The sequence below is a fragment of the Mastigoproctus giganteus genome, chromosome 9 (assembly GCF_048544385.1).
Source record: "Mastigoproctus giganteus isolate SK-2022 chromosome 9, ASM4854438v1, whole genome shotgun sequence".
NCBI classification, from domain to species: domain Eukaryota; kingdom Metazoa; phylum Arthropoda; class Arachnida; order Uropygi; family Thelyphonidae; genus Mastigoproctus; species Mastigoproctus giganteus.
The window spans coordinates 192,445,081-192,463,182 of NC_143583.1; the positions used below are offsets into that span (position 1 = coordinate 192,445,081).

An 18,102-nucleotide genomic window follows, 5' to 3' on the forward strand; every position below is an offset into this window, starting at 1 on the left:
CACCCCAGGTGGATTGGGGTCTATCCAGTTATATAAAAGGAGGCAGCACAGGAAGTAAGTAAACCCTTAGCCATAATTACGAGTGCATTCTTGGACTCAGGGGAGGTCCCCATGGACTGGAGATATGCAAATGTATCCCCAATTCACAAAGGGGGATATAAGAGTGACATGAGTAATTACAGACCAGTTAGTTTAACTTCTGTTTTGGGTAAAATAATGGTGTCACTGGTTAAAGACTGCAATGCATCTAGACAAGGTTGCAGTAATTATTCAGACACAACATGGGTTTGTTAAATTGAAAGTAATGTCTGACAAATTTGATTAGATAATATGATGTGGTTACAAAGGAACTGGATGCAAAAAAATAATTTTGATATCATATACTTAGATTTCAGGAAAGCTTTTGACACTGCTGCACATGAAAGACTACGTACATGTGCAGGTATTAAAGGCAGGTTGCTAGAGTGTATAAAAGGGTGGTTGAGTGGGAGAAGACAGTGGTAATCAATGGATGCTGCTATTCATGGACTAATGTTATTAGTGGAGTCCTCCAGAGTTCGGTATTGGGCCTACTGTTGTTTTTTATATTTATCAATGATATTGATGATTGTATATCAGGCTTAATTTCAAAGTTTGCAGATGATACAAAGGTTGGCAGGGTTGTTAATGAATGTTTTGCATTTACATTCACCTATAAGGAGTTATTCAGGGAGGGCAATGCTAGAGTTAAACTCTGGCAGTGAGCTAGATGACTTTGAAATAACTGAGAGGAAAGTGGAGGGGAAATTGTTGAAGATAAACATAAAAAAGGCACTCGGGGCAGATGGGATCTATCCAGTTATATTAAAAGAGGCAGCAAAGGAAGTAAGCAAACCCTTAGCCATAATTATGAGAGCTTCCTTGGACTCAGGGGAGGTACCCATAGACTGGAGATGTGCAAATGTGACCCCAATTCACAAAGGAGGATTAAAGGGTGACACAAGTAATTAGTTTAACTTGTTATTTTAACTTCTGTTCCAGGAAAATTAATGGAGGCGCTGGTTAAAGAAGCACTGCAGGATCATCTAGACAAGACTTCAGTTATAGCTCGGACACAGCATGGTTTTGTTAAGGGGGAAAGTCTTGCCTGACCAATTTGATTGGATACTATGATGTGGTCACAAAGGAACTGGATGCAGGCAAAAAAGCTAATGCTAATGACAGATTAAGTTGAACAGTCTCGATTCTGATGGGATTCTTCCTCTTGCTCAGATTACGAACCTTAGTGGGCATAAATTCAAATTGAAGAAAGACAGTTATAGAATAGATGTTCAGAAATTTGCCTTTAGCCAGTGGGTAGTTGATTGCTGGAAAACTTCCATTTGTTATTGTGGAAGTTGATAGCTTAAATAAATTCAAGGAGGAACTGGACAAATGTTTAGAGGGAATGGATGTATGAAATGTTTTTTGATACTGTTGCACATGGAAGACTGCTGAACAAATTGGAGCAGTATGGCATTGGAGGCAAATTGCTGCTATGGATAAAGGGATGGTTGAGCGGGAGAAGACAGAGAGTGGTAATCAATGGACATTGCTCATCGTGGACAAATGTTATTAGTGGAGTCCCTCAGTGTTCAGTGTTGGATCCATTGTTGTTTTCTGTATTTATAAATGATATTGATGATGGTATATCAAGCTTAATGTCCAAGTTTGCAGACAATACGAAGGTTGGCAGGGTTGTTAAGGACACTAATGACCGTACGCTGCTGCAGTAGGATCTAGAAAAGTTGAGCAGATGGGTTGAGAGGTAGCAAATGAAATTTAACATTGAAAAATGTAAAGTACTACATATGGGAAGCAGTAACCCCAGAGTGACGTATCAACTCTGTGGTACTACACTGACAGTTTGTAGAGAACGAAAAGGACCTGGAGGTAATTGTGCAGGCAGATATGAAGTTTTCTGTGCAGTGTAGACTGTTAGCAAGAGTGGCTCATAGTGTCTTGTCAATGATATACAGGAATTTTTCTAGCAGGGATAAGGAGGTGATTATCCTCTTCTATAAGGCAATGGTCAGGCCACATTTTGATGTATACAGATCTGGAGGACTCATTTTAGGAAGGATGAAAATTTGCTAGAAGAAGTACAAAGCAGGGCAACAAGATTGGTGAGTGGAACAAAACGGTGCTCTTACGAAGAAAGGCTTAAGTTCTGCAAATTGCAGCGTCTGGAGACTAGGCACCTGCCAGGTGATCTGATTGAGGTGTATAAAGCCTTCAATGGTTTGAGCATGCTCAATGCTGATAGGATTCTTCCTCTTGCTCAGAATAATCACCTGAGAGGGCGTAAATTCAAATTGAGGAAAGACAGATGTAGGATAGATGTGCAGAAGTTTGCCTTTAGCCAGCAAGTAGTTGGTTGGTGGAACAGACTTCCATCCTTTGTTGTGGAAGTTGATAGCCTAAATCAGTGGTTTTTAACATTTTTTTAATAAAGGCACCCCTAAGTAATATATTTTATTTTGCGGCACCCCTACTCAATTTTCTGCCTGTTAGATCCGATTCTCTCTCTACATATGTGTATATATATATATATATATATATATATATATTACAATAATATTTATTTATAGTTATTACAATAATATAATTATAAAAATTACATTGCATAATACAAATTATATGTATACAGAATGTAATAATTTTATTCTTTATGTAGAGGTACTAAGTAAATGTCAATTATAGATCACCACAAAATTAAAAAAGATTTTAAATTTATAAACATATAAATTTAAAAAAATAATAATAAGTTTAGTAATAAACTTATTATTAATAATCTTATTTAATAATAAACTTAAACCCAAATTACGTGCCACCCATGGGATGTTGTTGCTTCACTCTAAGGTGCCGCACACCCCGGTTGAAAACCACTGGTCTAAATAAATTTAACGCTGAGCTGGACAGGTATTTGGAACAAACGGAGGGGTGAAATGGGAGCGGGTTTTTTTTTTTTTTTTTGACTGATGCTGCATAAGCTTGCTTTTTCCATCATATACCTCTACTAATGCAAAAATGCTAATGCTAATGACAGTAATGACAGTGTGCTACTGTAACAGGATCAGGAAAAGTTGGGCAGATGGGCTGAGAAGTGGCAATTGAAGTTTAACATTGACAAATGCAAAATACTGCATATGGGTAGAAGTAACCCCAGAGAAACAACTGTGAGGTACTACACTTAGGGCAATAGAAAATGAAAAAGACCTGGGAATAATTGTTTAGTGAGATATGAAATTTTCAGAGCAGGTCGTGGGATATTGTCAGTGATATACAGGAATTTTACTAGTAGGGAAAAGGAAATGATTATCCTTTTGTATAAGCAATGGTCAGGCCATGAGGCCTCATTTTAGGAAGGATGTAGAATTGCTTGTGTGAGTACAGAGAAGCGCAATAAGATTGGTAAGGGGAACGAAGGGGTGGCCTTACCAAGAAAGGCTTAAGTTCTGCAAACTGCAGCATCTGGAGACTAGGCACCTGCGAGGTGATCTGATTGAGGTTTATAAGGCCTTGATTAAGTTGAACAGTCTCGATTCTGACGGGATTCTTCCTCTTGCTCAGATTACGAACCTTAGTGGGCATAAATTCAAATTGAAGAAAGACAGTTATAGAATAGATGTTCAGAAATTTGCCTTTAGCCAGTGGGTAGTTGATTGCTGGAAAAACTTCCATTTGTTATTGTGGAAGTTAATAGCTTAAATAAATTCAAGGAGGAACTGGACAAATGTTTAGAGGGAATGGATGTATGAAATGTTTTTTTTTTTTTTTTTTGGCTGATGCTACGTAAGCTTGCTTTCTTGCATCACATGCCTCTGCTGCTACTACTACTACTATTTTATTATTTTTTATTTTATTTTGTGCCAACAGTTTTAGATATGTATTCTGGTTACATCTGTACCACCTATATGTGAATAGCCCAGGTGACTCAGAATAGGGGTTGGCAGTCTCTCAGGGGTTGGTGGGTTGGATTAGTTGCATTGTGGCATCTGGTGCCAATAGTAATTTTTTGAAATTGAGGAATTGCATTTATATGTAAGGAAACTACCTGCTATTATTTTTAAAAATACCATGCACGTAGGGTGAGTGGAGGTTTTTAATATCGTCTGTGACCTTTCTTTAAAATTAAATTAGAAAATGGACACACTTACCTTTGTAGTGACTTTTGTGGCACTGTCTTGTTGGTATGACTAAATGTTTCCATTTGAGTTAATTCTGGCTGTTATCTTTGGCATTAGTGTGTTAATTGCCAACTCCAGAGTTAACTCTCATGCCATGTGGTAGAAAATATATCTGATGTTACCAAGACTAGCACCAGTGATTGTGATCTTTTGTATTAGTAAATTGGGCAGAGATATACATGATGTTCTTAATATATTCCAAAAGGAATAAAATATAATTAAGTTGTCAAGTTGAATATGCCGAGGACCCACACTCAACTTGATGACCTGTGTCATCTTTCTTCAAGCCATGGAGACTTGATATGCTTGAACTATTCAACTCCATATATCTTGATCACACTGGACTAGTCACAGTCCATCACCTTGGTTCCCCTCTTCCGTTCACTCAATTTTTTTTTTTTTGGGTATATGAAGGATCTGATACACTGCTCATGCCTGTGTGTCCCACTCGTTAACACTGAATCATTTCCTTCCTTATCCTTGACACTGTGTCGTGCTAAGTAAAATTGTGAGGTTACTAGGTTGTAATGGTTGCATTTTTTTGATTAAGTAGGAAAGATAACTCTAATAATATTAGAGTTGTCTTTTATGCAAACTGTCAAAGTACTGTTAAAGTGCTCTCAAACTATCATTGCTTAACACATATCCAATTAAATAAGTAATAGATCTTTATTATGCACTCAAGGGAAGTACAGAATTTAGTACATAATACCCATTACAGCAAGGTGCCAGGGGCTTAAAGTAGGATACATATAAAAACAGAGAACAGGATATCTTAAATATAATGTAACAAAAACTGATATAACAAGCAGATAACTTATAATACTTGTAGATAGGTGCCTGTATAGTGTTCTGAAAAGGTGATCGCATCGTAGATGTTCAATACATTTTAGTTTAAGTACTAACAAGTATTTTATACCCAGAATTATAAGATTGTAGTCAGGAAACAGTTTCAAAATTAGCATCCAACTGCCTTGTCAACAGTTTTGAACGAGAATCCCTTGGTGATCCAATCAATCATAGTGGATACTTGTGAGCAACTTATAGAGGATCTTCCTTCCGTAATGGGAACCTTGAATGAAAGTATACAGATTGCATTTGAGGGACTGTATCAACAGGAGCATGAGTTGGGAGGAATCTTCCTGTGAGAGAGCTTTGTGGACTTCTTCAGAACCAACCATACCAAAAATTAGGTTCAGAGATTGACCCTGTGAACATTTTTACTGAGAAGACCTATATTAATAACTGTGGAAGATGAATAGTGCCTACCTCTCTTGCCATTGAGGTAGTCATGACATGTCGGGGAAGGTAAAGTTTCCAGGAGACCCATCCAAGAAGCCAGTCCTCTTCGGCAAAAATCCTTTTGACTATTGTTGTTGCACCTGACATCCATATCTCTGCATCATACAGGCTAGGTGGGTAAATGTATGACATGATATATTTTCTGATGGTCGCATGACAGCTGACATAGTTCAGATGCATTGTTGCTTTCCAGCGAAGCTGGGCTGATTTTTGAATATTTGTTGATGAAAAAGCAGTTTAGTATTGATCTAGATTCATATGTTACAACGTGCCGACATGTTCCAAATGTTGAAACCTTTGATAGGAGACAATAGTAGAAGGATATTTTTTCCGTAAAAATATGATCTACTTCAGTTTCTTTGGATGGATTGACAGGTTGAAAGGAGAAAGATAATTCACAAAATCTGCCCACTTGTGATTGATGTCAATCTGCACTTGAAGGGAGAGGCATCATGGGGGCAGATTAAAGTGATTATCTTGACATCATCAGCAAAGATGATGAAGTCAAGTCTATTTTTGATTAATGGAACCGGGACAGCTATAAATAGCACTGGCGAGAGGATGCCCCCTCATGGAACACCCATGTAAATGCTCCTTGCTTTGGTGGAATTTTGCGTTCTCAGGTTAACAATTCTGTTCCTGAGAATTGTAGCAGCCAGAGAAGATATCTGTGAATTTTGAAGTAAGATTCCAAAAGCTGGACTAGTGTAGCATCAAATGTGGTCTGTAGAGTGATGTATGTGATGACTGCCTCTGATTTCTTTTCAAAAGCTCCCAAGATCTTCAGCATGGTGGCACTCAGGTTAGTGATGGTTGATCTCCCCTGGACTTTTACTTAAAGTGTGTGTCAAGTGCAACAAGAAAGGATTATATTCCTTGGATGGCTTAGTGAATCAATGGAGGCTGATCCTGTAGAATCTGGGTTGCCAGTACTGGAAGGAGTGCTTTCCTTTAATAACCTCAGAAGGCATGAGCCATAGGAGATGAGTCTATGGGTTGAGAAGCTGTTTGGTTTTTTGGAAGTAGATAGATCAAGTACTGTGACCAGCTGGGTGGAAAGAAGTGGTCTTCAATCATGCAGTTGTAGATGTGAAAGAGTGTCATTAATGAATGGGCTAAGTCTTCAACAGAAATTGCTGAACCCCATCTGCCCCCACTAGTGCCTTTTGGTGGAAGAGTGTTCATACTGTTGATTAGTTGCTCTTTGATTATCTTGATGGTGGCAGTGGAGTGCTGGAAGAGTGTGTGGCTGAATAAAATGCATCTTATTATTATTAGCTTGTTTAACCACATGGCTGTTCATTGTTATACTGACATGCTTGCCTCATCATGGGTGCTATTCCAAAGTTATTGCAAGTTGTCTTAGTTTTAGTACAGGACAGCCCCAGGTTTTACAACAGGTTAAGTTTTAGCTCACTGCTCTAAAGTGGATTCTGACTTAAAATGTTTTTGGGTTTATATTTCAGTCTTGTATGGGCACCAGTTTCACATGATGAACAGTATATTGCTGACTGATTCATTAGCTTCAAATATTTTAGCTTTTAATTCTGAAGAAATGGATTTTATTTTATTTTTTTTTAAATAGAGGAAACAGTATGGACATTATTTCTTGCACCTTTACTAGCCATCATTTCTGGGCAGCAATTTTCAGTTCAGACAAAAGGTGGAAAAATCACTGAGTGTATTAACAATAGAAAATTCAAATTTCTCCTGCAGAATTTTTTTCCCTAACAGTATAACATTATGGAAGACATTAGTGAATAAACTAAACTGTCACAGTGTGAATCATCCAGGTGACTTGTTTGGAGAGGTTTGGGTTAAAATACTCTCTCTTGATGCCTGGGAAATTTTATAAAGGCCTCTTCTATCAGAAATGTAATTAGTTGATTTCAAGTAAAGGATTATGGTTTACCCTGTGAGTTATTCTGGGTTTTTCAGCTTAGAATTACTCATTGTATTCACATTGGTACAGACAATGCACAGAAAAATCATATTAACCCGAACAGTGTCATGCAAACTTTCGGCTGGTACCCTTCTGATTACTAGCTTTATTGATGGACCCACAATATAAAATATTTTGTTTTATTGTTTTTAGTTATAAAACATTGTGATTGATAAACAAAAACACATTTCTGACCTACCTTTAGAAATGCCCCAACATGTTGTAGATTATGCAGGCTTAAAAAATAAAATATCAGTCCCCTGTCTGTATTCAGTTCCTTCAATTTATAATCACTTATATATCTTGACTTCCAATAATATGAAGGCTGTTCGATAAAGAATGATCATAAAATTTTTTTTTTCACACCATACCTTTATTAATCATCCATATTTTGTGATGGTCCTTTTCAACATCCACATTTTGTGAAATGCACTTGCTCCAATGTTTCTGCTGTTCTTCAAAAACATGGTGGAAGCCATTTTTTGACATTTCTTTGAGAATCACTGCTGATGTCTACAGTTTCTTCTGATGACTGGAAATGTTTTCATCTCTGCTCCTTCTTTAACTTTGGAAAATAAAAAAAAATTCAGGGTGCAAGGTCAGGACTGTAGGGCTGATGAAGAACACATTTGATATTAATTATGACTAAGCACTGCTGAGGTCTTCCATCGTTGTGATGCAGCATCCATTCACCTAGGTGCAGTTATGGTTGTTTGTGATGAATTTGAACCAACAAAGTGTGCAGTATAGTTCTATAGTATGGTCCCATAACAGTTATACAGCATGGCACAACATGCTGGTAAACTATCCCTTGAATGTCAAAAAAAAGACAACCATAACCTTTCCTGCAGAAGCCATAACTTTTGCTTTTTTTCAGTGTTTATGTCCCCTCAGGTGCTTAATCGAAGCAAGTGGAGGTACCGCATCGGCATTGAGCCTGCTCAAAACCATTCAAGGCCTTATACACTTCAATCAGATCACCTCACAGGTTTCTAGTCTCCAGATCTTGCAACTTGCAGAACTTAAGCCTTTTTTCGTCAATGCACCCCTTTGTTCCTATCACCAATCTTGTTGCCCTTCTCTGTGTTTGTTCTAGTAACTGTACATCCTTCCTAAAATGTGGCCTCCAGATCTGTATACAGTACTCAAGGTGTGGCCTCATACAAAGGGATAATTAACTCCTTGTCTCTGCTAGCACAATTCCTATATATCATTGACAAAACTCCATAACCTGCTCTGGCAGCCATCTGCACTGCTCAGAGAACTTCATATCTGACTGAACAATTGCCCACAGGTCTTTTTCATTCTCCGCCTCATGGGTATAGGTTCTAATACCGCTTGTGTTTGGGGTTTCATAAAAAAAAAAAACAAAAAAACTTAACCTTCCTCAGTTAGATTTTATATGCTCCCTAAAATGTGGCCTCCAGATCTGTATACAGTACTCAAGGTGTGGCCTTATACAAAGAGATAATTAACTCCTTGTCTCTGCTAGCACAATTCCTATATATCATTGACAAAACTCCATAACCTGCTCTGGCAGCCATCTGCTCTGCTCAGAGAACTTCATATCTGACTGAACAATTGCCCACAGGTCTTTTTCATTCTCCACCTCATGGGTATAGGTTCTAATACCGCTTGTGTTTGGGGTTTCATAAAAAAAAAAAAAACAAAAAAACTTAACCTTCCTCAGTTAGATTTTATATGCTCCCTCATGTGTAAGCAAGAGCATGCCTTCAGCATTGAGCTTACTCAGTCTATTCAAAGCCTTAAACACATCAGTCAGATCTCTTTGTAAGTGTCTGGTCTTCAGATGCAGCAATTTTCAGAACTGAAGCTTTTCGTGCTAAGAGCACCCTTTTGTCCCCCCCCTTTAATCTTGTTGTGTTCTTTACACATTCCAACAGATCCACATTCTTTCAAAAATATGGGTTCCAGACCTGTATTCAGTACTCAAGATGTGATCTTGTGCAATGAATAATCACTTCCTTATTCTTGCTGCCAAAATTTCCTGTTTATCATTGACAAAACTCCATGAGCTATCCTGGCAGCCTGTCTAAAATGCTCCAAGAACTTCATATTTGACTGCACAATTACTCTCAGATCTTTTTCATTCTCCACTACCCTTAGTGTGGTACCACATGGTTGGTATGTCATTCTGGAGTTACTGCTATCCAAATGCATGCCCTTGCATTTCTCAATGTTAAATTTTTCTTGCCACTTCTCAGCCCATCTGTCTAATTTTTCTAGATCTTATTTCAACAGCATAGCCAACCGGGCTAGCCGAGTGGGTAAAGTACCTGCCCGGCAACCCAAAGGTCGCGGGTTCGATTCCCGCCTCGGGCTTGGATCAAAGTACTGCAAAAACCTTGGGAGGTGCAATATGGCCACAGAAGCCGATGCGCCAATAACTACCAAATCAAAAAAAAAAAAAAAAAAAATTCAACAGCATACCATGATTACTGTTATTATCCACTCTTCCAATTTTTGTATCATCTGCAGACTTAGACATTAATTGTGATATTCCTTCATCAGAATCATAAATAAGTATAGAAAACAACAATGGGTCCATCCTGTGAGACCCCACTAAATAAATTAGTCCAAGAAGAATAGTGCTCACTGATCTCTGTTTTCTTCCACTCAACCACTCTCTTTTCCCACTCAACTATCCCTTTATCCATAACAGTCACTTTGCTCCAATATGTACAGCAGTCTTTTATTAGTGAAATCTAAGCAGATGTTTGTTATTTTTGCATCCAATTCCTTTGTTACAGCATCATAGTATCCATTCGGGTTGAGACAAGATCACCTCTTAACAAATCCATGACTGTAGTATGACTGTGACTGCAGTATAATTGCATTCCTGTTTAGGTGATCCTACATCAAAATGCCTATATTTAATATCAGTATTACTAACCTGTTCAACAGTATGCCTTTTGTTTCCTTAAAATATAATTCTATTTTAATATAATAAAATATAATAAAATATCCCTTCTAATTCTCCTATTTTTATTACATAAAATTTTCCCTACTTCTCTGAGAACAGTGTCACTGAGCATAGCTACAACCTGTGGGGTCAGAGTATCCTGTTTATGGTGATCCCTCCCTGCAGCCTAATGCATGAGGATAAGCTCCAAGATTAAGATGGACAGCTAAGAAATATTATTTCTTTCCAGGCACTCTGACAAAATGCTAAACTTTCATTTAATTCTCTTGCTCGCTCGTGCACTCTCTCTCTCTGCACAAGCCATCTCCTGTACCATTATGTCCAGCTGAAAGTCTCACATACAGTACACACAATGCAAAGTGGAATAAAGCCTTCACCCACAGGAGAACCATATTTTAAATCCCCCCCCCCCTTCCAAGCCAAGGCATACTTACTGCTCTGGGTCATATGTGCTTTGCTGTTCTAGTCCTGGACATGATTTCAATTAAAATATTTAATTAGCAAACACTGAACTACCAGTCATGGTATATGATATGCTAGAATTATTGCCAGACTATAAGCAATATATGTGTTTTGTGAAATTTATAAAACACTACAATATTATTTATATTCACACAGATCCTCACAAAATGAAATATTCAAGAATTATTCTTATTTTCTGGTTTTGCATATTCATAAACTCTACCGCACTCAGAGTTCAGTATTCATGTTGGCAGTGGATAGAGCTTTAGCTTCCTGAATATTTTGATACGAACAAGAATGAACAAATTTATTAATTAAGGTTCTTTAAGATTATTCCCTTTATACAGACTAGATTGCTTGTTACAAAAAAAGATATTGCAAAAAAATCTTAAAATTATTAATAGTCCCCAATTAATAGCCTTATTCCCAAATTTTAAATGGCATAGAAAATAAGCCAGTGCACCTGCTTGCATAGCAAATTTTTTATCAGTCTTCCATTGTTAACACTCTGTTGCAATTAAAAAAAAAATATATATATATAATGGGTGATATCACAAAGTACATAATTTCAAATTATTTATAGTATTTTTTCAAAAATGGTCAAATTTTTTTTATGCCAACATGCTTGCTTTATATTTAATTTTTGTGAAACATTTTTGAACACTGTTTTGTTTCTTCCTGCTGAAAGATGGATTGTATCAAAAGCTTTTCAGGTTTTTATTTCTTAAATTTTTGCAGATGTGAGTTTGGCATTCATCTCCTGAAGTAATATTTTAGCTGTTTAAAACGTTAATAGCTTTTATATAAGTTGAATATAGCTTAAATCAATAACCAGATAATAAGATTTGCAGGTGTAAGTCTTATTATCTGGTGTACTTTTTATTAAGTCAGGTGTACTTTTTATTAATTCAGAATATCACTTTTCTTTTCCCTTTGTAGATCAACATATATTAATGAAGTCTAGTCTTGAACTAAACTGCATTTTGTATTCTCATCCTGCCCTTTACAAAGTTCTTCACCTTTTACCTATAAATACACTATTAGATAGAAATGAAACTGTTCCTGGAATGCTATCCCTGAAAAAAGATTTTCCCAGAGGAAAATGTAGCGGTAAACATTTAAAAATAATAAAATTTCTGCATTTTTTAAATTCATAAAATTTGTTTTGACTTCCAGCTGCATATAATTTTTGATCATACAGTTTATAAATATTAAAATAAAAGTGATTGTTTTGCGTAATAATGAATGTTAAATGTCTCCCTAAATTTACACTTTAGGGAGACATTTTTGGCTTGTTGTTGTTGTTGTTGGTTTTTTTTTACATTACAGTTAACTTTTGTTAACCAAAAATTAAATGTAATAAAAAATTGCTTTAATGACTCAAAGAAAGATGGATTGCATCAGAATTTCTTAACTCAAGATTTCTTGACTCAAAATAAAAAAAAATAAGCTATAGACATCTGTTTTTTTTTTTTTATTTTGTATGTGGTTTTTATGTAATAAATTCAGTAAAAGGTAAGACTTAGTCTTACCTTCTTTTTATTAGAAAGAAAGGAAAAAAATTCATAACTATTGTAGGGGTGTGTGAATGTCAATGAGTATTATCAAAGGTTTGATTAATCTGTGATCACAAGTTCAATCAGGTAAGATGTACTTAGTTGTTACTAGTCATTTATGAGAAAGAATATTTCACAGAACTATAGGTAGTAGACTGAAGAAAAACATTTCTATCCTTGGACTTAATTTCAATTTTTTATAGTTGACTTTTTAACCCGGTGGTCGTGGCACCTTTGACAGTTGCCCATTTTCTCTTTAATTTTGGAAAATATTTTGAGTTCTACTTGAACAGTGATAATATACAGTTATTTTCTGCTATAGTGAGTTTGCCATCGCTTGTTTACTGTAGTGCCCTATATTTTTTAATACCCTCCCCTAGAGTTGCACAGTGCTGAAGTGGGATTTACTCCAGGAGGTAACTACCATCAGGGGTAAAGGGAAGGGTTTTTTTTCGTAAAGGCGACTACGGAGGTCTGAGACAGTATTTAAATTCTATATGGTCGGACCAACTGATGATATTAACAACAGCAAATTCAAAATGGGAAGCGTTCAAAGAATTAATCTTGGAAGCTACTAGGCTTTACATACCAACTAAGAAATATTGTTCAAGATTTAGCCCTAAATGGATGTCAGATGAACTAATGAGACATGTCACAGTGAAGAAAAATGTATGGCATACATATAAATTAATGGTTGACATGGAAGCCTATGATAGATATAAGCTGGTCTGTAACGAAGTCACAAAGGAGGTTAGGCAGGCAATGGCAGATTACGAGAAATCTCTGGCAAGGGATGCGAAGAAAAACAGCAAAGAGTTCTTTACCTATGTAAACTCTAGAAGGAAAGGGATGAATCAGATTGGCCCACCAGATATCGATGGTTCAACTGTTGATGATCCTGCTCAGGCGGCTAAGAAACTAAATGAGTATTTTGCATCTATATTCACATGTGAGGATTTATTCAGGGAGGGGTATGCCAGAGGTGAATTGAACTCTGGCAGTGAGCTAGATGATTTTGTAATAAATAAGAGGAAAGTGGTGGAGAAATTGTTGAAGATAAACATAAGAAAGGTACCTGGAGTGGATGGGATCTATCCAGTTATATTAAAGGAGGCAGCAGAGGAAGCCCTAAGCCATAATTATGAGAGCTTCCTTGGACTCAGTGGAGGTACCCATGGACTGGAAATGTGCAAATGTGACCCCAATTCACACATGAGGTTCAAAGGGTGGCACAAGTAATTATAGACCTGTTAGTTTAACTTCTGTTCCAGGGAAATTAATGGAGGCACTGGTTAAAGAAGCACTGCAGGATCATCTAGACAAGACTTCAGTTATAGCCTGGACACAGCATGGTTTTGTTAAGGGGAAGTCTGACCAATTTGATTGGATACTATGATGTGGGTTGGCACCTCCATAGCCAGGTGGGCAGGAGCAGCAGTGCGTAGAACATTCTTCTAGATTAGACCGGGGTTCGAGCCCATGCCCACCAAATACGGAGGATGCGGAAAGGTCAGGGAATGACCACCGCATCGCCGGAGCAATATGGCCTTAGTTGCTAATGCTCCTAAAAACCAAAAATAACAATAACATAACTATAATATGTGGTCACAAAGGAACTGGATGCAGGGAATAACTTTGATGTCATATATTTGTATCTGAGAAAGGCTTTCGATACTGTTGCACATGGAAGACTGCTGCACAAATTGGAGCAGTATGGCATTGGAAGCAAATTGCTGCTACGGATAAAGGGATGGTTGGGTGGGAGAAGACAGAGTGGTAATCAATGGACACTGCTCTTTGTGGACTAATGTTATTAGTGGAGTCCCTCAGGGTTCAGTGTTGGGTTCATTGTTTTCTGTATTTATAAATGATATTGATGATGGTATATCAGGCTTAATGTCCAAGTTTGCAGACGATACCAAAGTTGGCAAGGTTGTTAAGGACACTAATGACAGTACACTGCTGCAACAGGATCTAGAAAAGTTGAGCAGATGGGTTGAGAGGTGGCAAATGAAGTTTAACATTGACAGATATAAAGTAGTAGTAGTAGTAGTAGTAGTGGCACATGATGCAAGAAAGCAAGTGTAGGAGCTTATGCAGCATCAGCCAAAAAAAAAAAAAAAAAAAAAAAATCACACCATTCCCTCCAAATGCCTGTCCAGTTCCTCCTTAAATTTATTCAACCTATCAACTTCCACAACGACAGATGGAAGTTTGTTCCAGCTATAAGCAATATATGTGTTTTGTGAAATTTATAAAACACTACAATATTATTTATATTCACACAGATCCTCACAAAATGAAATATTCAAGAATTATTCTTATTTTCTGGTTTTGCATATTCATAAACTCTACCGCACTCAGAGTTCAGTATTCATGTTGGTGTATATTCATGTTAATTCATTCAATTAACCACCCGCTGGCTAAAGGCAAATTTCCGCACATCTATTCTACATCTGTCCTTTCTTAATTTGAACTTATGTCCCCGTAGGTTGATAATCTGAACAAGTGGAAGGATCCCATCAGAATTCAGCGTGCTCAACCCATTCAAGGCCTTGTAGACCTCAATCAGATCACCACGCAGGTGCCTAGTCTCCAGCCACTGCAATTTGCAGAATTAAGCCTCTCTTGGTAAGAGAATCCCTTCATTCCCCTCACCAATCGTGTTGCTCTTCTCTGTACACGCTCAAGCAAATCTACATCCTTCCTAAAATGAGGCCTCCAGACCTGTACGCAGTACTCAAGGCGTGGCCTGACCATTGCCTTATACAGAGGGACAATCACCTCCTTTTCCCTGCTAGCAAAATTCCTATATATCATTGACAAAACCCCATGACCCGCCCTAGCAGCCTGTCTGCACTGCTCAGAAAACTTCATATCTGACTGCACAATTACTCCCAGGTCTTTTTCATTTTCTACCACCTTAAGTGTAGTACCACACAGTTGGTACATTTCTCTGGGGTTACTTCTACCCATATGCAGTACTTTGCATTTGTCAAGGTTGAACTTCAGTTGCCACTTCTTAGCCCATCTGCCCAAATTATCTAGATCCTGTTGCAGTAGCACACTGCCATTACTGTCATTAACAACCCTGCCAAACTTTGTGTACTATAATTGTACTAACCCCATCTGTAACCCAGAATAATGTATCAACTCTGTGTTATAACACTGACAGTGGTAGAGAATGAAAAGGAGCTGGGGTAATTGTTCAGGCAGATATGAAGTTTTCTGAGCAGTGCAGATGGTCTGCAAGAGTAGCTCATGATGTCTTGTCAATGATATACAGGAATTTTTCTAGCAGGGTTAAGTTGATTATCCCCTTGTATAAGGCAATGGTCAGGCCACACCTTGAGTACTGTATACAGGTCTGGAGGCCTCATTTTAAGAAGGATATAGAGCTGCTAGAATGAGTACAGAGAAGGGTAACAAGATTAGTAAAAGGAACAAAGGGTTGCTCTTACAAAGAAAGGCTTAAGTTTTGCAGATTACAGTGCCTGGATTCTAGGCATCTGCGAGATGATCTGATTGAGGTGTATAAAGCATTGAATAGTTTGAGCATATTCAATGCTGATGGGATTCTTCCTCTTGCTCAGAATGATCACCTGAGAGGGTAAAAATTCAAATTCATTAAAGACAGTTGTAGGATAGATGTGTGGTAGTTTGCCTTTAGCCAGCGCATAGTTGATTGGTGGAACAGACTTCCATCTTTTGTTGTGGAAGTTGATAGCATAAATAAATTTAAGTTTGAGCTGCACAGGTATTTGGAACGAATGGAGGGGTGAAATGCGAGCATTTTTTTTTTTGGCTGATGCTGCATAAGCTTGCTTTCTCGCATTGTATGCCTCTACTAATTCTAACTATAGGTAGTAGACTGAAGATAAAACATTTCTATCCTTGGATTTAATTTCAATTTTTTATAGTTGACTTTTTAACCCAGTGGTGGTGGCACCTCTGGTAATCACCCATTTTCTCTTTAATTTTGCAAAATATTTTGAGTTCTACTTGAACAGTGCTAATATACAGTTATTTCCTGCTATAGCAAGTTTTGCTATTGCTTGTTTACTATAGTGCCCTATATTTTTTAATACCTTCCTCTGGAATAGTGCTGCTAACTCAAGATGGCGTGGGAGATGTTACACTGTAGGAGATGTTTGTGTACCTGAGAGGTCCCTTTGAAAAACAGTTTAATGCTCTTCAATTCAGTTCCATCAGCTGCAATTCACAGTACTTGCCTTCAAAAGTTCTTTGATTTAAATTGACTTTTAACAAATATTGTAATTAACAAGAAAATGGCTGAATTGCTGGCTAAACCTAAACCCAACTATAAATGCTGTAAAGCATTTATAGTTGGGCAATTTATGTCAAGAGAAACATTGAAAGTATTTATTTATTGTCCCAGAAGTTATTTTTCTTACATCTGAGTAATTATATCCATGTTAATTTTTTTGGAGCTGTTTATACTGGCATAAGTACAAACAGCATAATTGTACTGGCTGTTTGTGTCCATGGCTGTCTATGATCATTCGATGCTGTAAATTGGAAAATATATCAAAGCAGTTACATATACCATTTCTTGCATATTTACTTCATATATCCTCCTACCCTGTGTTGTTATGGGTAAGAGATGTGGCCACTTGGGGTAGCTAATTAACTGAAATTTATTGAAGTATTATTTATCAGATTTTTCTTTAGGAATGTGATATACAGTGTATCACATTCTTAAAAATGCATATCACATTCTGTTGCTGTTGACATATGTGCCATAGCACTGATTAGCAATGTTGTATTCAGTTTAGTTTTGTTTTCCAATCCCTACTGGTTTACACTAGTTGGTCCTTGATGTTGCCACAGAAATTCTCTCAGATATGCCAGACAAGCTGTACTTGCTACCTGGGAGTCTAAAACACTGATGGAACTGACATTTGGGTGACATTCAAGTCAAATGGACCTAATTTTGGTGAACTGTGTATGGTCTGTGACAGCTAAATCCTCTGCTTGCACCTTCACAATGGTGGGACTGTTAGTAATCCTGGGTATAACCTCCATGCACAAGCACACCGTGGGTGACCACCCAGGTGTGAATCAACGTAAGTGGTGGTCGAGGTGTGGCACCCACACCACATGGAGGAATGCCGCCCCTCTGTGTTACCAGGCAATAGATTCATCAACCGGTGCAATACCACCGCATTGCTTATTGAAGGCTTGAAGTGGCGGAACCCATGTGTAGTCTCCAGAGCTAAGTTCCGGTCAACTCTTCCCCATCTCTCCCATCATGCAGTATGATTGATGACTTTTGAGGTTATGATGAACATCGTGGTGAGATCCAATCTTCCTTACATTTCGAGGGTACAGCTCTAAAACGGTGTTTGCAGGCCGGCCCCTAGTTAGTACACCTGATTGAACCTATTGGTAACTCTTTAGGGGCTTCCAGATCAGCTAGTGTATAATCTTGCTACCTCTACGCTCCCAGATAGTGACTGGAGGGAGTCCAAATAGTGTGTATGTGGGGGGGGGGGATTGTTGAGGCCACGTTATGTCAAGGATCTGGGTATATTCTTATCATGTGTATGCCATATCCAAAAATTTCATTACTTCATACTGCATGTCCTGCCTTTATGAAGTAATGAAATTCTTACTATTGAATACACCATGAATTGTCAAACTATTGGAGTAAGCTTATCTGCAAAA

At 37.6% G+C, this 18,102-nt stretch overlaps 1 protein-coding gene across 1 annotated transcript in view; it reads left to right on the plus strand.

The window, feature by feature from the left end:
• Nucleotides 1–18,102, plus strand: part of LOC150080982 (nephrocystin-4-like) — a 470,434-nt gene that overhangs the window by 38,818 nt on the left and 413,514 nt on the right. The window contains exon 5 of the mRNA XM_090380874.1: nt 11,798–11,968. Coding sequence (XP_090237000.1) covers nt 11,798–11,968 — 171 coding nt within the window. The remainder of the gene's footprint in view (nt 1–11,797; nt 11,969–18,102) is intronic.